The sequence below is a fragment of the Musa acuminata genome, chromosome BXJ1-5 (assembly GCF_036884655.1).
Source record: "Musa acuminata AAA Group cultivar baxijiao chromosome BXJ1-5, Cavendish_Baxijiao_AAA, whole genome shotgun sequence".
Lineage (NCBI taxonomy): Eukaryota > Viridiplantae > Streptophyta > Magnoliopsida > Zingiberales > Musaceae > Musa > Musa acuminata.
Window position 1 is genome coordinate 9726937 of NC_088331.1, and position 22661 is coordinate 9749597.

Sequence of the window (22661 nt, forward strand, 5' to 3'; positions counted from 1 at the left end):
TATATATCATAATCATAATATTGTAAGTTGGTGTGTTTTACATGTGTTTATGGGTTCTTCACGTATGTTTGTCTACTGCTTCCCTTGGATCCACAAGCGTACAAAATCATAAAGAAAGCTGCTAATAAAAATGAGAGATTTTGGGATACTGACAAGTAGTAACAAGTCAAGAAGGATGCATTTTAAGGCTTAAGATAGAGAAACACAAACTTAGATTTGAATCTATAACATCTTACACCTAATCATCTGATAACAAAGTGTTCTTACACCATCTACCATCTGAGAACAAACCTTCTGCACTCTAATCCTTGGATTGCATTTATGTACATCATGACCCTAACAGAGAATTCTCAGTTATGCTGGAGGGGAATGCAAATCGAATTACATTGTGATGATGCCCTCCAATCATCCATGATTCTGACCTGCTACAGAATGTAAATTAAGAGATTTGTCAGTGCAGGATAAAGAAGGAAAACACAGAATGTAAATAAAGAGATTTCTCAATCCAGGATAAAGAAGGAAAACACATTCTTTTCATTCTTAAGGGCCTACCTCTTGAAGCTGATACACCTCTATGTAAAGACTTGCCACCTCTATCAAGTGGACTCTTTGATACAATCAGAGAGCTTTGCAATCCTTCCAGTAACTGTAGATAACAAAAAGATTTAACTTCAAATCAATACCTTTCAAAAATTGTTAATGAGCGAATCTCAACTTACCATGTATAGTAGTTACTTTCCAACTATGGGTGCACACCAGATTATCAATGCTAGAAGCATGCTGCTTTCGATTTATTTTCATGGAAAAAATAAAGAGAAAAAAAAACAATAACGCATTGCATACTGTCCATCAAACCTTAACTAATAGTTGTCAACAAAAGCCTTCTAATTATGGCAAGGATGCAAAAGATTGCAAGAACCGTGGGGGATGACACATCAACTATAAAAGGCATAAAACTTGCATATGTTTTGTTATATAAATGATGGTCCGAACATGTTGCTCATGATGTAAACTATGTACATCTGCTGTTCAATATGACTTTCACTATGGCTGGTGACATGGAATGACATATCAGAGCTTATCTCATTGACCTTGTGCTCTTGTGGATTCACTGCAGTGCTTGAACCAAACGTGTTTATTAAGATTGCAGTTTTGCAAACCTATAATTATAAAATGAATGTCTCTGATAATATCTGTGAAGCATAATTACAGCAAATCAACAATAGAAAAGAAGAGCATAGGACAACATATAGGATGAACAAGAAATGAGCACTGATGGAAAACAGATACATAAAATTAATTCTCTTTGTTAATCGATAAGCAAGGAAAACAATGTGTCGGTGGATGACATGTATAAATGCCAGGATGTGCCTAGTCATGGGATCGGACAGTGGTTCAACACCTCGTGGTGCTTAGACTAAGAGAATCTGACATAATATGTCTAAAGCACATTCCCTGCTAAAGATTGTGCAGCTCTATAAAAAAAAAGAAAAGGTGTGAGATCAACGGCACTTCAATTAAAGTCCATATTACCAATTTTATGATGCCATCAAATTATCATCAAGTTGACTCTCAAGGATGCCAATGCTGTGAGTTCGAACTTCAGAAGCAAGGTTCTCAAAACAATAAAATTTAATAAAAGCACCACAGGCTCAGAAAACAATAGAATTTAATAAAAGCACCCAAAGACATTCAGGTGCTCCAGATATCAAAATTCGCACTGATGACTGAGCAAAGTAAAACATGAAACCTAATAAATATTGATTAAAGAAAGCAATAAAAATAAATCTTACAAGCCCAATACAGAAAAAAACCTTAACAATGCTTACTCTTGAAGTTGGCTGAATTCTACGATTGGATCTCCGGGGTTCAACAACATCAGCAGATCCTTTTCCAGGAATTTCAGAACCCTTAATATCAGATCTGGACAACTTATCGACAGAAGGTAAATCATTTTCCTTTTCTTTCTCCCCCATCTCAGCCTCAGCTGAAGATTTCTTCTCGAGTGACAGGACACCAGGTACAAATTGCAAAGGAGGATCTATCACTGCCAATTCTACCTTTTTAAGAGCATGTGAAAAAGAACCAGTTTCCACTGAGTTCTTTATCTCTTCGTTGCTAAAAGAAGTTCCAAGACTGCTTTCGCCCCCATTTAAGATTGCTACAGCGGTGACAGACTTATCCATGGCACTCCTAGACTGAACATTCTGAGACCTCAAGGACTTTGGGCCCCTTCTGTTCAAGTTAGTGATCCCTCTTCCTTTAACGTCAACTTTTGAGGTATTTCTCCAAGAGTGGGATGCTTGTGGCATCAAATATTTTGCAAATTTTATAGAATCACTCACTTCAATTGTCTTTTCAATCTTATCTGTGTTGTAGTGTTTGCTTACTTCCATAAATTTTCTTTTCTTCCCAGGCTTAGGAACACCAAATACCACCTTAGAACCATCTTTCTGAAGGCCAGCTCGTCTTACCTTAAACACATCAGTGTTATTATCCTCACCCACATTGCTTCCAACAGAAAATGTTAAATCTTTTGCTGACAAATTAAGTGGCCTTAACTCTTCCAGCTTCCTCGAATCATCTGTGCGAATGTTACTTGACAAAGTTGTCATTCCTTCCTCACCTGTTTCTGACTTGTTTGAGGAATTGAAATGGCCTAGTTTTGCATGTTTCCCATATGGTGTATCACCCTAATTACCATCATAGCACAAAAGATCAAAGTTGTATTAAAATATGCCATCATATCAGACAAGATGAGCCAAAAGGAATAAGAATGCTTAACAGTATAAAAGGTAAAAAATGAACGAGGGCTATGCTAAGAAGGATTAAAACACTTCGTAGGGTTGAAAAGTAACTCTTTCTTTAGCTTGGGACCATTCTATCCATTGGCCATCCTTCCAGATAAGTGATGGTCGTAGATTCCAAGATCTAACAATTGACGAATCACCACCAGCTGTAAAGAGTGATAGCAATATTTAAATAATCAATTCATAGAAAAGAAGAAAAAAATAAATAGTAAGTGTGCTGATATATTCTTTTATATTCGAGCTAAATTTTGGTAAAAACAGTGATTAAATAAAAGATACATTTAACATAATATACAATGATGATAATAAACTGTAACTTCTTGATTCCAATGAATGATAATAATTAACATAAACCTTCTGGATAAAGAATATATTTATAACAAGAAATTTTATATTTAGATACTATTTTGATAAACAAATATGCTGATGCGTGTTGAATTCATGCCCAACCGCTTACCGAACATGAGGGAAAGAAAAACATACAAGTGCAAGCACAGAACATACAAATAGACTCCTATGGCAGGTTTTTAACATAAGCAATATCAAAATTTAAGTCCAAGTCTGATGGCAGAATGACCAATGCACTGGTCCACATAATATACAAATCCTCTATATACAGTATACTCCATGTGTTTATCTTGGAAATCTGGCCAAAGATTCTAATCAAGTCTTGTAATTTACAAAAAAGAGTTTCTATCTTCAGTTAATCATGATATATATATATATATATATATATATATATATATATATATATATATATCAATCAATGTGAATAAATAAAAAAGTATCCTTGGAGTAGATCAATTTTGTTTGGCCTCATATAATGAACCTCCTGAACCAGAGGGCAAACATATCACAGTTACAAAGCATCATGATCAATTTATAGTAACCCTGATCATTGCTCTGCTTCCCAGGCAATCAGCTGCTTGACTTGATTCAGCCTAATGTCTTGGGAATATGTAATTCTGCCTTGTCCTAATAAAGCTAAGTTTGAGATTAAAAAAACACTTGATATTATAGTTAGTGACACAATTCTGTAAACAAGTCAATCGCCCTTAAGTTCTATCAATCCCAGACCCAAAAGGCTCAGGGTTTAGTTATCTTGTTCTTCAGTCGGCTGACAATAAAATGGCTTGGATCAGTCAATCTTTAACAAATCTTGACCGATTGTGGCTACTAAAGCTAGAAATGGTATGCAGGTGGAATAAGAGATTGAAGAAGAAAAAAGTTGAAACTAGTGTTTTACAAATATATTCACATTGATCAACATTTGCAGCACGATCAACAAAATCACCAGTACACATAGTTCTTTGACTTGGAAGACACGCATGAGCACTTTTTTTAAAATTTTTTTTTCAATTTTCTTATTTTGTATTATTTAAGTTTGCTTATTTATAGTTCATTTTAATATAAACTTTAGTCCAAGAATTCAATTCCTGCCCAATAGACAGAGTGGAATTGCTAGCATGGACACCTACTGAACTCTATCTACTGTGTTGCCAAAAAAAATGATAATAATATGTATGAAACAAGACAGTTGCATATGCTGATAAAGACGTAGCAAACCAACAAAGCAACCTATACCCCTTAAAACTAAGAAGGAACAGAAATGTCCTCTGACCATATAAGTGCATGGCATAAGGCACATGCTCATGCAAAACCTCAATAAGCAACTGAACCCCAAAAAAACACCAAAGGAGAAAAAAACAATAATGAAGAACCCCACAGAAAGGGAAGGAAAACAAACCAATAACTGAAAGATATTACAAAAGCATACCTGGAAAATGGACAGTTAACTTGCTTTCATCATCTCGACTCTTCTCAGTGACAATCCCTTCCCACCAACTGAGGACATAAGAAGCATGCAATTGGCTTATGGATGTTAAATAATCCGTTATGACAAAGTATAAGTAGGATTATGACTCAAGTTCAAGTAACAATTACAAAATTATACTGGTCATAATAATCACACATTTATGAGCAAAATTCAGCAAGGAGTAAAGGTAAACCTAAAATAGACTCAAGCACAAAAGAAAAGTCATAGTTGGAGAAATATATTAGTCATAATAACCTTAGATATGTAAGAGTATGCACTGAGAAAAGGTAAACCCTATGACAGAACCAAACAAAATTTTCATCCACATAATGAGTAAGAATCTAATCAGGAAGCACCCTGGTACATGAGGCTGAATGTAATATGTACGTACCAAGATGCAACGAAGCAGCCTTACTATTGCACCAAAGTCCTTTAACTAATGAATTCTTACATGCCAACAGATAGCATATAGAAGTCAAAGGATGCAAATTAATTGTAGAAACTGGCCAATCCAAATATGGAAAAAAGCTTTTTTTAATTTAAATAAAAGATATTAACCTAGAGTTTGTAAACCATATACTTGAAACAATTTTCAGCGACGACGGTAAGGAATAATGCAGAAACCAACATAATTCTGTTCACCCTCAAACTGAAGTAGAAGAAAACAAGGGGATAGTCCAGATGATAAGGTAAGAAAAACTTTAGATGGCTACCATGGATATAATATTACATGCTAAATAGCAGGCACAATGTTATAGCTACAGAATTAGTATATAAGATTTTCAGAATATAGTGGTCATCAAAGCTATGGCAACCATTATGAAACAGGCCAACATAAGCATTTTGAGTCCAAGTCCTTTACCTATCCGAATGAAAACTTCCTTAACACTGATGCTTTGGTGTAGGCAATCAATCCCACTAGTTTCCTTGAGACTTTTTAGACAAATGGAAGGCCATAGTCCCCCTCTCCCCTTTCTCCAATGTTTGGATCTTTAGCTATAGTAAATTGCTTCTTTTGATGATAAATATGACTTGACCCACAATAGGTTCATAGCACCCTTCATCCACTATTCATCATGAACATACTCTGTAGGCACTAATACACTCAACTCTTGTACTTTATAAGCCACTAATAGTTGACCATATGCCTCTACTTAAAGTAATTCCTAGTCTAGCACAAGGGTTTAAATAGGCACCCAGGTGCTCGCCTAGGTGCTCAAGTGAGGTGAGACGAGACCCGAGCGCCTCATATATTGGCCAGGTGATGCACTTTAGTGAAGCACCGTCTGGGCGCTTGCTTGAACCTAGGTGTCGAGCGCCTTGGGTGAACGCTTGGTTGAAACCTTGCAACCGAACCAGACTATTAAGTTTGTTTCGGTTGAACAGTAGCTAGTTGGTCGATTGAATCAACAAAACTACATAGTGTTACTATAGTTGCAAAACCCACCCCCCACCCCCTCGTGCAACCCCGAGTCTTAAACCCTAGCGTAGTTGCTACTTCTGCCGCCAACGCACAGGACTGCCACTGCTTTTGTGTGCAGCTCACTTCTGTGTGCAGCTCTTTCCACTGTCAAGAGAGAGGATCGCCACCGATGGACAAATATGAAGCATCCTCCGCCCACAACATTGCCATCCACAACTTCCGCTGCCGTCATCCGAAGCTTTCTCCATCGCTACTGTTGTCGTTCGCAGCTTCCTCCGCAACCGCTGTCGTCGTCCAAAAGTTCCTCCGTCATCGTCACCCTCTCCTTCCCCACTTTCTACCGTCGGTGACTTTTTTCTCCCCTTTAACTATTGTTAATGGTAGATTAAATATTGTTAAAAGTAGATTAAATACTGTTAACAGTAGATTATTAACTATTGTTATCAATATAATAGTCTCTATTTATATTTTAGCACTACTAATCTCTATTTAGAATTGTTATTAGGGTTTGAGGATTAATGGCAAATGTACAAAGCAATTCAGAAGATTCATCAAAAAATTCAAGAAAGAATCCTGCTTGAAAATACAATTATCTAAAGGATCCTAAAGATCCTAATGCAGTTACCTGTATCTTCGGTGATAAGACTATTAGAGGTGGTATTTTTCATGCAAAGCAGCATCAAGTAGGGAACTTCAAGAATGCATCAGCATGCAAGAAGTATCCACCTGATGTAAAAGAAAAGTTGCTGGCTTATATGACTGAAAAAAAGATGCAAAGGAATGAATCTTATAGGATTTTATCCGAGGATAATGTCGAACATATTAGAGATGACAAAGAAGAACATTATTCAGAAAGTGTCAATTCAAAAGAGAAAAGAGTATATGACAAAAAAGAAAAAAAAGTCATAATTGTTAAGAAGGATAAAAAGAAACCAATGGACTTATATATGTATCTAGGATCACAAAAGCAATAAGAGTAAGTAGGAGCAAAATTAAGGCAAACAAATATAAGTGATGCTTGTGATAAAGAAAAAATAGGAAGAATGATTCAGCACATTGCTCGCTTCTTCTATCAGGATGGCCTTCCTCTTAATACTTGTTGTTTAGATAGTTTTAAAAATATGATTAAAGCTATTGGAAGATATGATGGAGGATTAAGACATCCAAATTATTATGAGTTACGAGTTCCATTATTGAAAAAAGTGTTAGATTATACAAATGACTTATTTAAAGGCCATAAAGATTCATAGCTAAGGCATGATTGCTCCATTATGTCAGATGCTTGGGTTGACAAGAAACATAGGAGTATAATTAATTTTATGATTAACTATTTTTAGGAACTATGTTTGTGAAGTTAATAGATACATTATTTTTTATGAAATCAGAAGAAAATATATATAAGTTGTTTAACTATTTTGTGAAAGAATTTAGTGAACAAAATGTTGTTCAAGTTATAACCGACAATGAAAGCAACTATGTGTTAGCTAGTAAGATTTATCTTTTGAATTTTTTAATCTTTTAATTACTCTATGCCTCCAATTTGAATGGAAGAACTGTGTGGCTCCTAAATCTTATCAACTTTATTATCTTTTATCTTAAGTAAATTATTTGAACCAAAAAGATAACACTTATATCGGACTTCATGTGTAGCATATTGCATTGATTTAATATTGGAGGATTTTGGAAAGATTCCTAACATCAAAAAAACTTTAGAAAGTGTAATCTTTGTCATTAGATTTATCTATAATCATATTGAGGCTTTGAATATGATGAGAGAATTTACAAACAACAAGGAATTGGTGAGTTATAGTGTCACCCGATTTGCTACTTCCTTCTTAACATTATAGAGCATGCATCGTCAAAAATATAATCTAACAAACATGTTATCTCAGAGAAATAACTGACAAGCAAATGGATAGAAGAAGCGAAAGGTAAGAGGGTCGGTGATATCATCTTAATGTCATCCTTTCGGAATCTTATAGTTTATACATTAAAGGTAATATGCCCTCTTGTTTGAGTCTTTTGATTGACAAATAATATAAAAAAGTTTGCTAATAAAATATATTTATGAGGTTATGGATAGAACAAAAGAGACGATTCAAAAGTCTTTTGATGGAAATGAAGAAAGTATAAGAAAATATTTACAATCATTGACGAAAGATAGAATTATCAACTTCATCATCCATTACATGCAATGAGATATTATTTGAATCCAGAATTCTTTTATAAGAACATCTCCATTGAGTTTGATGCAAAAGTTGTAAATATGTTATATAAATGCATTGCAAGATTGGTTCCAAACCTTGAGGTGCAAGATAAAATCATATATGAATTATCTTTATCTAAGAATATCGATGGTCTTTTTGGAATTCTAATGACAATTCGATCTAGGACAACTACATCTCCATGTATTTATAAATTTATATAATTAATTTCATGTATAGTATGTTATTGTTAATAATAAACTAAAATTTGCAGCTAAATAGTGGTATCTATTTGAAAAATCCAAACAATTGACTATCAAAATTCTTAGTTTGATTAGTAGCGTTGTAAGTTGTAAGCGAGACTAGAGTGTCTTTGAGCATGTAACGATCACAAAATATTTTTGTTTCAACTAATCTTTCTTTTTTAATAGATATATTAATATATTTTTAAATTATATGATATGATAAATTCACATAAAGAGGAGAAATCGGTTAGAACATCAACTATTATATGATCTGGTTTATATAAAGTATAATCAAGCATTAAAAGCTCGTCATGATTTGCGAAATAACAATGATCTAATCTCATTACAAAACGTTGATGATTAAAATGAATAGTTGGTGGGGGAAATGGGTACAAACTTGCAAGATGCCGAAGATGAGCTTGTATTTGAAGATGATAACTTGATATGAGGAGATGTAGCAAGAGTCTCAGGTGTTGAAAAATTACAGACATATACAAGACAGATGATGAAGGCAAAAATGAGTGCAAAAGCCTCAAGTTCATCTCCTGTCGTTGTCAAAGAGGAGGAAACTTATTTTGATGAAGACGAACGAGAGGAAGAGAAAGATGATAATATGATTGAGAATGATTATGTTGATTAAGATGATGATTGAATTTGATGTAAATCTTCATTGTTTCGAGTCTTTTGACATTTTTGTTAAAAGAAGATGGATAATGTGACTTGGTATTTTATATCTTTTTAATTTAATGTTGTGTTTCATTTATATAATCATATTATCAATTGTATTATATATTTTTTTATATTTTAATATTTCAAAGCATCTCGCTTCGCTCGAGCGAGCAGCTAGCGTCGCTCGAGCGAGCAACTAGCGCCTCAAGCATTTTGGGGCCTTAGCGTCTTTTGATGTCTAGTGCTTTTTAAATCACTAGTCTAGCATACTACACTTAACTCCTTATATGCCCAGTAGTAAGCCAATTATAATTATGAAACTAAGAACTCAAGAATTAACCATTTGCATTCCTAAACTAAGAATTATCAGTATCGATCACTATAGTTGATAAAGTTGCACAACAAACAATAACTAGCCAAAGCATACTATATATGATGCTAATAGCATCCAATTGAGCGAAGTATTGCTAGGTTTTAAAAATTGAGGTATAGATAATAGATATTTTTCTAAGCAACCCTAATTTAACAAATAAATAATTTTAAAAAATAATGCTAATGAGTACATAAAGAAGGCTTACCCATCACGTAACAATGCATCTACCCTGTCTCCAACTGCCCAAGTGCAATTGCCTGCAACCTCTCTCTGTCGCTTCCTTGTTCCTTCAGATTTAGTCACAATTACAGGATGTGCTACACGTATTCTAGGTCGTTGATCACTTTTGGATTCAAGTGGTATCCACTCCTTAAGCTTCTCATGGCCTGCATAATGTGAAACATTTCACATTACAAGCTCAGAATAACATTACATATTCTATGAGCTTTATCACTTTCAAATTAGATCTCCATCCATTACTTAAGATGGCCAAATTTTAATAAAATTACAACATGGTACAATAACACGGCTTATTAGGTACAAGAGGTAACCAACTTGTATCAACCAAAACTAGAATATAATTAGCTTAAATGCCATAACAAGTCTGTTTAGACACTATGAAAATCAATATTCAATTCCAGGAACAGCAATATTTTACCTTCATCAGAAAGAAGATCTTTGTAGCACACATATGCTTTACCATCTTTGACATCAAGAACCTGCGCAGAAAACCAAGCTCCTCTAAGACCATCTTCATCAGCTACAACCTGCAAGATTTCATTGTTAGAAAATCTGAAATGAATCTTAAAGGAGACAATCAAAATAATCAGAAACCTTGAGTCCAGTAATTGATTTAAAAAAGCAAACTTCATCATAAAGCAGGTAATATCAGAGTAAAATACAAAAAACATAATTAATTTCCTGACAAGTTTCGAAGACAGGTATTTAAATTAAAATACAAAAACAGGTTTATCCAATTGTGCCACATAGGCCTTATGTGGCACCCTGGGGATGTTACCAGGAACAGAAGCAACATACAAAGAAATCACACCTTATATGACTGAATTTGAATATAGAAATGTAAGCATATTTGATTAACACCCCCTTAGTGCCTATCAAACTAGCAACCAAGTCTAAGCTCGAGTATTCTTGCAAACTATATCTTTTTCATCATGAATGGAGTTTCTTGTCATCATTAGCCGAGGATGACTTTTTATTGCACAATTTTTCAAGCTGTACCTAAGCCTCCAATACATAAGGGATATATTCCTAGTTAAAACTTTTTTTCTCTTGAGGTTTTGTAATCTTCTGATTCCTTACCTATTGTGAACTTATCATAGGTCCTTAATCCTTACCATGAAACTACCTGGCCACATAGGTGTTAAACCAGATAGCAAATCCAGTATCAGTTCAATATTAAAAAACTAGAAATTACAAAGAAAACTACAATGAATATTCTTACTCAATATAGAAAATTACAAATTCAAAATATTCAAACCAACTACAAAAAATAACAAGTTCTTACTTGATATACAAAAAACTACAGCTTAAAATATTCATATCTTGGAAGAATAACTCCTTGCTTAGACTTATACCTCAACAAGTGAACCTTTCTGAATGTTACTTCCTTGCATAGGTTCGCTTGCAGCTCTAAAAGTCGGAATAGTTTGTGATCCATTTTCTAGATTACATCCTGACAGGTAAGATAACACAATATACTGATGAAATAGATCGATACGTAAACCATATTCAAAACAATCATAACTTGCAGAAAAATTGAAGCTGCACATACCTTCATAATTATTCTCTAAAATCATTTTCTTATTATTGGGAGTCATTTCCTCCATAACAGAAATTTTCTGCCTCCCGTGATGGTCAGTTGATTGTACTGTAATTATCTCAAGATCACCAGCCACATCTAAAGGGAGATTTTCTCCAACCTGTACATCATTTGTTTCAATTCTCTTTTTTATAGTTGCACAACAAAGTTTCCAATGACCTTCAGGACCTGCTTCTACTAAATCACATATTGAGGATGGAAAGGGATCCCCCATTGTAATGACTGTTCCAGCTTGTGATACAGCTTCTGCAGCCATTTCTGCACATTTCAGTATGGCTTCCAAGTTCTCTGCTCGCTTTATAGTAGCAGAAGCTGCTTCAGCCCTCTTTCTGGTGGCCTCTCGTGCAGTAGAAATGATTGAACAAGAACCATGGATCTTATCCTGGCTCTTAGGGATTAGAACAGGAGTTGATGTCAACAGATTCTTCCTGATGTCAAGGCAGATTTCAGAAATTTGAGTGGTTCCTGTATTAAGAGAATTTAAAGTCTCATCTGCCATCAATTTAGCCTGTACTGCAGCCTCAGATGCAACCTTAGCAACTTCAGCAGCTGCCTTTGCAACAGAAGCAGCTGCCGTCGCTGCAACAGCTGCAGATACAAGTTTCTGTTCGACTTCTAATGCAAGGCATGATTTTCTTTGAATAGCCATCTGTTCCCAAATAACTTGGCTGTGCCTGACAGCAGAAGCAGCATAAGCAGAAGCATTTTCAGCTTGCAGCTTCGACTGCTCAATTTGATTGCAAGCCTCTTTGATGACGATGCCCCTCTGTTGAGTATGACTACTGCCTAATATTTGGTAGTAAGGCATAGTAATGGGGTAAGAGGCAGCTGAAACATGACCAGCAGATGTAACAGTACTTGAAGAATTAGAATATAAAGAAAGTTCTGCAGAATTAGGCAGATTAATAAAAGGAGAAGAAGCAGATACTCCTTGGAGTTGAGAAACAGAAATTTTTGGCACAGGCCCCTTCGATGCAGAAACCTTCTTCCTCTTCCTGGACTTTTCACTAACGGATGAATTCTTAGTAATTGCAGGAGTTGCTTCTCTACTTTCTGTCTCACTTGGCACAATTAATGCTGCTGAAACACTGTTGGCACCCTGATTAGGCAGTAAGGAACCAGAGGAAGTGAGTTGCATGTTTGAGGTATGAGGTATAGAAGAGTCTGTAACAGTTGTTACTTGAACTGTTTCAGCAACAGGTATTGGAGAGTTATATGAACTAGAATCAATAGGTAAACTTTGTGGTGAAAAAAACCATGAAGCCGGGTGAGAGCTCTGAGATAACCAAGGTGTGGAGTTGGTCAAATATTGCCTGATCTGAGAAGTTTGATAGGGATGCAATGGTGATAGAGATTGACTGGAGTCCAAGTGGGTGCCTCCTGCATGAGAGTGGAAAGCTGACTGCAAAGACACATTGGAACTTTGTGTTGATGAATTTGGGACCTTGCTGTCCCTCCAGCTAGCAGGGGAATTCAGAACCTTGCTCTGAAATGGGGTGCAGCTGATCCCTTGTTCTGTAAATAAACATGAACAAGTATCAGTTGTCTTGGATAACTACATAACATTAATGAAATGCTAAACAAAAAACCATTCACCTGAATGACAATGCAAATGTGTGCCAGAACTATTGGGAGATTTATGGTTATAAAGCCTTTGTGCAGCAGAATGCCACACTTGCTCCCATAAGCTCCTTCCTCCATCTACTTAAAAATGGTCAAAACAGTCTAGATCAGGCAGAACCGCATAAAACATTTATAAATTATATAGAAACAACTAACCAGTTCCCCCAAAGGCTGGTACCATACAAGCCTGATCGGGAAGGACACCTTGGCTGCACCAAGTTGATTAATACATATTTTACCGGATAACACAATACTACAATAATCAAACAAAGAGAAGGCAACTGCAACTTACATGAGTGATCCATACACAAAAATCTGAGCACGCAACTGTACTTGTTGCAAATCTGTGAAAGGCTGGAGAAACAGAGCAGAGGGTACTGACGTGTTTAAATCTGGTAGATTGGATGCTTGAACACTTGGAGAACAGGACGATTTTGTAGTATTGGTCTCAACAAAGAGACGATGCTGTATATCCTCCATATGGGTTTTGCTTCTTGTGGATCTATCAGGGACAGATGAGGTATCGTATGGGGCCTTTTTCCTTCCTTTACCTTGTTTTTCTTCTGACTTTTCTTTAGCATCACCTTTTAAAATGCCTATCTTTCTAGTTGCAAAAGCAGAAACTTGCTTTCTTTTGTCTTCTAAAGTCATCTTGCTAATAGTGCTAGTACTCTCTTTTATAGATTGACCAGGACATCCCTGAGAAATCTCCTCAGACATCTAATTAAAGGTTTTACGTATCTCAGGAAAATAATGAAACTAAAATATAATAAGCAATACTGAGAACAGTAATTGAAGTAATTACCTGAGGCAGTTTGAAGGACTGCATATTCGAGAAGGGTGTCAGATCCTTGGTGCTGTCCTTTTGGGAAAGATTTGCATCTGGCTGAACTACAAATGTAAAGTTCCCATCATCTTTCAATGTCTCACTCACTTGAGAATCTTGAACGGTGCATTTAGACCTACTAGAATCTTTTGTTGAAGCAGGAGCTGCAGGATCTTGTGATGATCTATTGCTTTCTATAAGTCCTGTTTCTTCTAGGGTATGCTCATTGCAACTAATGACAGTTGGTGAACCACAATTTGGTTCAGATGAACTTAGATTGCCACCATCATGATCCACTAAGCGGGCCTCAGGATTACTTTCAGACAAAGTGAACCGAAGAAGGTTGTTTTCTGTAATGACATAAGCTGGTTAATTGGTACTGGCCTCCATTGAATTACACTAACTGGAAGGTGGCACATCAACATAAAGAACAGAGACATCAACTAACTTAAAGGGTACAGCATGATAACATCTAACACTATTTTAAATATGCCACAGCTAAGCTAATCCAAACCAGATATAATCTTCACTATTAGATGTTGAGATGAAACAGAACCTGCTGAAAAGGATCATGTTACTAGAGGACATGCCGGTAACCTAATGGAGATGATGTTATTAACTTTTGTGCAACTAAATTACAAATTAAACATGATACATATGACTTTCTGCACATAAAAATTTAATGGCCACTCCATATTTGCACACACACATGCTATTTCTAAAGGAATATTCATATGGATGTGCAATTGTGAAGAATTGCATGGTTTACTTGCAAAACTAACAGCAATTACCAAATATTCCAACTCCTGTCCCAGCCAATACAAGATTTCCAATTATACTTTGCCTATATTATCCTTATACTACAGTTTTCCCAAAATAATAAAAAAAAAATAATTGAAGGAATTCGACATGCAGTAAATTAAAATAAAAAGAAAAATTAATCACTTACAAAACATCAAAGATGACACACCTTCAGTTTCAGTGGATCTCAGTTTGTCACAATTGTTTGTTGCTGTTAAGTTAGCATCTTTCCCTTCTGTGCTTTGCTGAGCAACAAGAGAAGACATCCCAGCTGACGAAGTGACGCAAAGCTCATCACTGTTGGTAATTCCTGTTTAAAGGAAACAGTATATTTTGTAATTTATATTCACATTGAAGATTTCTTGCATCAAATGATGAAAAATATTCACCAGGAAACATTATGCTTGGAAAGGAAACAATTTTAGCTTTATCAAATGGCATTGCCAAAGAAATAATCAGGTCGTCACCCCATTAAACTGAAATTATCTTTGATATGTCACATAATAATTTTTATGTACAACAGAACCTTGGGAATGAAGGCTCCCTTTAAAATGTTATGTGTCAAAGGTTGATCTAGAAAAAAGTTATTTTGGCATTTGATAGAAAGTAGTGACAGGATTTCCAAGGAGATTAAGTGGTCATAATTTAATCATGTAAAGATCATTGACTGTCAGGAACTGGATATAACCTGCTTCACCTGATATGCTTGGTGACATGGTGTTGTTTTTCAACTCTGGCAATGACAACTAGAAGCATGAGCTTGCAGCAATTTATGCTTCCTTGTCCTCAAAACTGAATTTTGTAGCCACAAAAATAAGGTTGCAGCTAACTTCAACACTCAATTTTTTTTCAAAACAAAAACATGATGATTTGTTCAGAGAAGCCAAACAAGGTGAATACCAGAAGCTAGGCTGATAATTTAAATTTTGAGAGAAATAATTGAATTGAAAGCTCATTTTCATTGTAATTTAAACTGAAGAACAAAGTTGCATTATCTGTAACACACAAAATTTTCATTGTATATTAGCAGTCAAATTACCCAAGCCATCTGAAAAATTCTTTACTGAGGGATCATTGGTATCTGAACCAGGCACTGCTATTGGTTGTCTCGATATCTGGGTATCTGTGTTACAACCTATAACTGACAAGGAAGAGAGGCAGACACCCTTCTCATTGCAACATGAAGCAACTGTAGATGACGCTGTCGTTTCCATCTGTTCTACCATCGCTTCAACTTCAGAATGTGACTGCTGGAGAATTGTTGAATCAACAGGGGACAGCAACTTCATACCTCCTGAGGTAAGATCACTAACTACAAGAAGGCAAAGGCAGATGAGCTGCACTATTTTATAAATTCTAACTAAAAATATAAGACTACAAGCAAAATATATAACAAAGATGTACATGGAAATTCCCCGATTACCTCCTGCTTGGTCCATGATGGAATTCTTGTCTGATTCCATCACTGTACCATTTCTTTGGATGTCAAATGAGCAAAATTCTGCATTCTTAATTATAGTAGAGCATTCCTTAAAAGCTGTGCCACTCGTATCAATCAATAGTACTGTGTTCTCCTTTTCCGCTGAATGAACTACATTGTCCTTGTTCAGTTCAGCGACTGAAGGACTTGTGTCAGATGCTGGAGCCAACTTGTTAGGATTCCGACAACAGAGCTCATTTTCTGCATCATCTGATAAAGCAGCACAAGATTCTTTGTGAATAGCATTTTCTGAAGCATCCGACTTACCAGTGGGTTCTTCAGAAATAGTTTTTAAGCATTCACCTTCAGTGCTATTTTCTGTTTGAGTAGAGTCGGTGTCATTCAAATTTGAAGGATCAACTCTGCATTCATTATCACCATCAACTCCGGTCATCCTTGTTTCAGTTTTCATCAGACTTGAAAACTCTACCTTAACTGCCATGTCTGAATAATTTCTCAGTTCACTACAGTTGTCATCAATAACTGTCCTGGATGTAGCAAGATTTCCTTCTTCAAAACTAATCATTTTACTTTCTTCAGTTGATTGAGAATCTGGGTTGCGACTATCATCTTTTGATATATATTCATGTACACAATGGCTAAAATCCGTACGCCCTTCTGCAACATCACATAGCTCACCAACATTTTCAGTTCCATCTCCTTCCACAGACGAGGAATGTGCCTCCTTTGTGCAGGTTGAACTTTTATCCCCTGTACTTAAGTCTTTGTTTGAAACTTTTACCTGGTGAGCAATATCTTCGAGCAGTGCATCAGAGTTCTTAAAGAACACAGTTTTACTGGATCCTTCATTTGGAAGGATTAGAGAATCTGTAGGTGAAACCGATTCAGAAGAAGCTTTCACATCACAAACATGATAATTAAGTGGATGGCCTTGAAAATGTTGATCAGTCACTTTGCAATCACCATATAAATTATAATTTGTTTCATTCTGCTTCGTTTCAGATTGCAAAGATTCTGATCTCTCACTAATGTCACCCTCATAGCATTCTTCCACGTTTTTCTCAGCGAATAATGGATCATCCAGCTTCCCAGTGACAATATCAGCATTATTAGTAGACAAACCAGAAGGACCATGATGAGTATTGCAAGAAAGAAATTTTGAACTTACTTCAATCTCCTTGTTTACAGCACATCCACAATCATCAAGTGAACTATTCCTGGTGGATGCATTATCCAATGGTTCCTCATTCTGAACCACCTCAAGAGGCTCACCAGCAACTAAACATGCTTTAGATACATTACCAGATGATGAAGTTAATTCCTCACTAGTGGTGCATTGTGTAGCAACCACCTTCCCAGCAGAGTCAATTTTTTTATCTAACAAAATCTCATCAAAGCCCACTTCTGATTTTTCCTCACTGGGGGTTTGAGGAGTAATTACATGTTGCTCAGCCTTAATTATGTGTTCATTTGACACCAAAATACTCCTTTGGAATTTATTGGTCAAAAAGCTTGAATCAATGTCTGTGATACACTCTGGCCTGCATTTGGCAGAATCTTCTACTGCATGCGTATCTGCCTCTGTATTCATAACTTGTGGGCTTACTGTCGTGACATCTCCAACAGATTTCACTAACATCTGTGCAGATTCAGATAATGGAGCATTGAACCAGATACTGTCATGCCCAGAAATGGAGCAAGTTTGAGAGGCACTTGGGTCAAATTCTACAACATTGTTTCTTGGTGAAAACTCTTCAATCCAATTGTTCTCTTCACTTTGAATGCCAAGCAAAAGCCCTGTTTCGGCTAAACTATCAAGCCTTAGGTGAGCCTGAAAATGATCATCTATATCAAATTTTGGCGGAGCATATGGCTGTATGCTTTGAGGAAAAACATCATTGTCCTCTCCAATTAGTTGAAAATTCTGACTTTGAAAATCATCATCATCACAATCCATGGATATACCCCTGAAACTATCTAGACTATTAAAATTAAGAAGAACCAATGCCATGTTATTGTGTTAGGAGAAATTCCAAGGTGGCAAACTTAGTAACTACAATCAGTGGTTAAATAAACTAATGGATAAAACCAAATGCAAAACTGTAGATACAACAATGTGCTTCATTTGTACATTATCCAAGAAAAAAAAAGAAAAGGAAAACTAAACAGAATTGGAAATAAAAAGATCAGAGAAGCCAAGTAACAAAAACAAAAATATCCAAGACACAAGATGCATGTCCAGAGGCATACAGAACCAGAACCAAATATGAAAGATCCATGAATCCTTCAAACTGAATTCAAGAATCATTTGCAATGCAGGAGACATTTAATTCTACTATATATTTAAACAAATTTGTTATTTTGTTTTTTTATGTTTGTAATAAATTGTCAGATAGCGATATCTTATAAATTTCCACATCGCCCACTGAGATTATACTGGAAGAACAAGGAAGCTAAAACAAAAGATGTTTAAGAAGATATGTTTTGCTAAAGATCCACTACGTAGAAGGAAAATAACCCCAATCAAAGATCTTGCTAATAAGAAGTTTATTTCTCAAAAGGGAAAATAGAAATGAAGATTCTCCAAAAACAGATATGTGATGGACTGGTACTGGATCACGAAATATGATATTCCATAGCACACATTTCCTATTTTTGGGTTTTCCTTTTCTTTTGTACTTGAGAGTATAAATCACAAATGTTTTGTAATAAAGAACATGGTGAATGAACAAAACTATAACTTTTTTTTATTTTATAAAAGTAATGTAAAATCATTCTTTCCCTTGATGATGGCATTCGACATTTGTGGATGAGATGCAACCAAAGTGAGTTTCGATACTATAATCTCTACTTTCCTCTGTTCTCTTCTACCATCACCAAATATGAACAAAAAATATATTTTCTTTCATCTAAGAGTCCTGCAACATATTTTGACATCAGAATTTCTATTTTAGCCACAATTCAGAGGCTATAACACAATCACGAGGCATCACGCAATTGGAAATTTGGCATTCATCATCAATCAACCAAAGATCTCATTCTCAGTTTCAACACAATAAGCATATGAATCAGATGGCTTTTTATTTATTTTAATATTCATAACATTTTGTTAGTTTTGAGTTTTCTTTTTTTTTTACAGATATAATAGGCTAGACACGACAAAATCTTATGTATTTCAACATCACCTACAGCCGAGAAAAAGTAATGGAAGCTAACATTAAAACAGAAGATGATCAGAAAGATTTATGATTGAATGACGATGCCCTAATCCCAATCAACGATCTAGCTGATGAGAAAGATCATCTCTCACTGCAAAAATATAAATGGAATCTCCAGAAAAGATAGATGGATGATTAATTTTGATTTGAAAAAGTAAAATGCCTTGATCTCAGTCCTCAGTGTTAATGATTTACGGTCACACACAGCATAACCAATCTCATACCACATAGTATACAGTTATTCTCTGACTCATGCTAGCAATGAAATCGCAGAAAGTTTATTTTCTGTCAGTATCTTCATAACAACATCAGACACACATGATTTGAACCATGGTCTGCAGTATCGGTCCGTACCGCCCGGTACGGGCGGTATGTACTGGTCCGACGGGCTTCCGGTACGCGGACCATCTGTTATCGTTTCGACACTGTAGCAACACCTAAATATACCGAGCCGACAATGCTACAGTGCTCTGCACGCCTAAATATACCGAGCGGTACACCTGGGTGTACCGCTCGGTATACCGTACCCTACTAGTACCGAGCCCAGGTCGAAACTCCGGTACGGTACGATATTGCGGACCTTGATTTGAACTACAGTCAAAACGATAGCTGACACTTGCAGCTTATCAATCTTCATAACTGCATATGCACATGCACTATGATGGATACACATGTCAATTTTGATGCGTTATTTTCTCATACAAAATGTGAGGTGTGTTCTAAAGGATTTTTAAGGATCTTGCACAAAATTGCATATCAAATCAACCTTATCCAAAGGTCTATGTGTCAAACATATCCAACTTGAGATGGCATTTTGTCTATTTTAGGGATAGTCATCTAAACACAGTATCTATCAGCAACATAAAAACAACATTTCATGGTCTACTGACATAATAATAATATTGTAACATCCTTTAGTCACACATCGGAAGTGAACAGAGATTTGAAATAAGATAAGGGTCTTGGTGTACTATTATTAAGTTTGACTTAAATTTCTTGGGATAGTAGTACAAGCTCAGTGGAATTAATCGGCTAAATCATAACAATTGGTATTAGAGTCGACCTAGTATCCGTTAGGTTAGGTCGTGACAATGAACATTTTAATGTCCAGTTTATATCTATTAAGAATAGTAGCTACTGTAACAATAGATGTGACAACAACAAAGGAGAGAGAAAGCATAAGTGTTAGTCGGAAATTGCATGTACGTAAGTAACCTAAACCATTCTTAAACCTTGGATGAAACTTTCAACTCTTTAAACAATAATGAATCAATTTTTAAAAAAAGTGAAATTTAACTGTAGATCGGCAAATTTCTTCTTCTTGACAAAAAAAAAAAAAAAAAAGGTTGTCAGATTCTGCACATACAAATAGGTTTCAAGTTGCATAAGATTTTGAATTCTAGAATCGTGAAAAATCATCACGGCATGATTACTTAAGGAGCTACGTGGACCCTAAAAGGCCAACCATAACCATATCAATTATTGAATCACAATGAACCCTACAAGTCTCTTAACAGCGAATATGACAACATGACAGAAGCTACTTCTAGATATAGTTCGACATGAACCTACACCAGCACAGAACTGTACAAGACTAATTTCCATGATTCACTACGAAGTCTAACTTTCAAGCAAGAGATAATTGTTTTATAAATAATCAATTTTACCGACGTGAAAGGCAAGTGTGGGCCGTCAAAATCGGTAATGTGATCCATTTAATCATCAACCGCGTAAAAAGACAACTTTTGCAAACAAATCAAGAAAGCTCATTAAATGAGGCCAATGTCCAAATTTCGGAACAACAGTTCCAACATTCAAGAAAGAACAAACGCCCCATACAAATCAAATCGAGCACATCAATGACTTTAACTATTCATCATGCCAATGCCGACGAAAACCAAATTCTTAACCTCCTTTCACGGCAAAGGCAACGAACCATAAGCAAACCAAAGCAGTAACAAAGCGCAGAGACAACAGCGGTTGTCGGCGGAGAGAAAAAGGGAGGACGTACCAAAGAAAGAGCGCCTAAGCTTCCACCACCCTCCATTCGGAGACAAAATCTTGCCTCTTCAGCGTCCAGCCCCAACACGAGATGCAGATCCGCGGGCACTCATCCGCGCTTCAAGATCACCGGAGGTCCCTCTTCCGCCCAGAAAACCCTAGCTCGAGGCCTTCCGGCATGATTATGCGCCCTCCATGAATGCTCCGGTGGCAGAGAGGAGGTCACGAAGGCGAAGTGGCAGGCGGACGTGAAGAAGGACCAAAAACCCTCTTTTCGCGTTCTTCTCCTCTGCTCTTTCCTCTTCCTTCTCGGAGCTCGGTCTTGCGCTCACACACCATGGATTCCATATGGAGAGGGCCTTTATGACGAAGAAACGTTTGGGCGAAGATCCCCACCAGTAGTTTCTTCGACCACAAACTCCCACTCTCATCCTGACCGCTGATTCATGGGGGTCCCACCATAAACCTTGACAAAACGATAGCCGGATTCGATGTGGGTGTATGATTGGTTGGAGGGGATCCTAGCAAGGGGCATGGGCAGAGGCGAGGCTCCGGAAACGGTCATCGTACCTGTCCAGATTTACGGTATCACCCTCGATGAGGAAGCCATGGCACGTGCGAGAGCGCGTCGCGGGGGCGGGGGCGGGGAGCAGGACGACAGTTTCGTGGGGGCGAATGGAGGTTGCAGCGTCACGTGTCGGAGGGAGAGGCTTGGAAGGGCAAAAGGGGCGCTCTCTGCTCCCACTCCCTCGGCTGAGTCGGTAGTCATAAATGGGTCGGAAAAAGAACAGTTAATCAATTGATTTCCAAATATAATCTGGGGGTTGGATGTCCGAAAAAGCTTACACATAAGCATAGAAAACATTAACCCGGGGTGTGGTGAGCGATTGAATCTAGTTGGATCGGGTTACGGATCATGATCTCAAAATTAACATCCAATTCACGTTAGGGAATAGTGATATAAATCTTGTACCATTTTCTTTTTTCTAAGAAGCATCTTATTTGTCATCACCAGTTTTAATATATAGCATACACATGTATTTAGAAATCCAGAATTTTAATATAGGCATAATCATACGTAAGAAATTGCTCAAGAACTTGGAGTACGTAAAATAAACTGACTCCACAAAGCACCAATTTTATGTGCTCTCTCGTCAAGTCATCACAAAACAACTTAACGTAGAAGGTCTATTTAGCACCTTTGTGAACGATCTCTGTGACGAAAGTATCATATCGAAAATAAATAAATAAATAAAAATTGCAAAAGGTGGACTTGTAGTATTGCAAAATGGCAATGTTCGAATTCACACGTCGTTCCCATAAGAGTCAAAGTAATAACTGAACACTCAAATAATAATCGATAAAATTTCC

General features: G+C 36.4%; 1 protein-coding gene across 6 annotated transcripts; it reads right to left on the reverse strand.

Moving 5' to 3' along the window:
• Positions 1-195: 195 nt before the first annotated feature.
• Positions 196-21642, reverse strand: LOC135673696 (uncharacterized). 6 transcript variants are annotated; one of them, XM_065182910.1, is made up of 17 exons: positions 21301-21642; positions 16054-17902; positions 15670-15942; positions 14800-14940; positions 13809-14179; positions 13296-13723; positions 13160-13212; positions 12977-13084; positions 11333-12895; positions 11136-11233; positions 10199-10307; positions 9746-9926; positions 4588-4655; positions 2859-2956; positions 1830-2693; positions 553-646; positions 196-425 (listed from the first exon to the last, which is right to left on the reverse strand). In XM_065182910.1, exons 1-17 carry the CDS (start codon positions 21334-21336, stop codon positions 406-408), a joined length of 6354 nt encoding a protein of 2117 aa, XP_065038982.1. In that variant the 5' UTR covers positions 21337-21642; the 3' UTR covers positions 196-405. The 6 variants fall into 6 exon arrangements, with proteins under 6 accessions (XP_065038982.1, XP_065038981.1, XP_065038978.1 ...); XM_065182909.1 differs by having other exon boundaries at positions 13296-13702; positions 16054-18038; XM_065182906.1 differs by having other exon boundaries at positions 16054-18044.
• Between the last annotated feature and the right edge of the window lie 1019 nt (positions 21643-22661).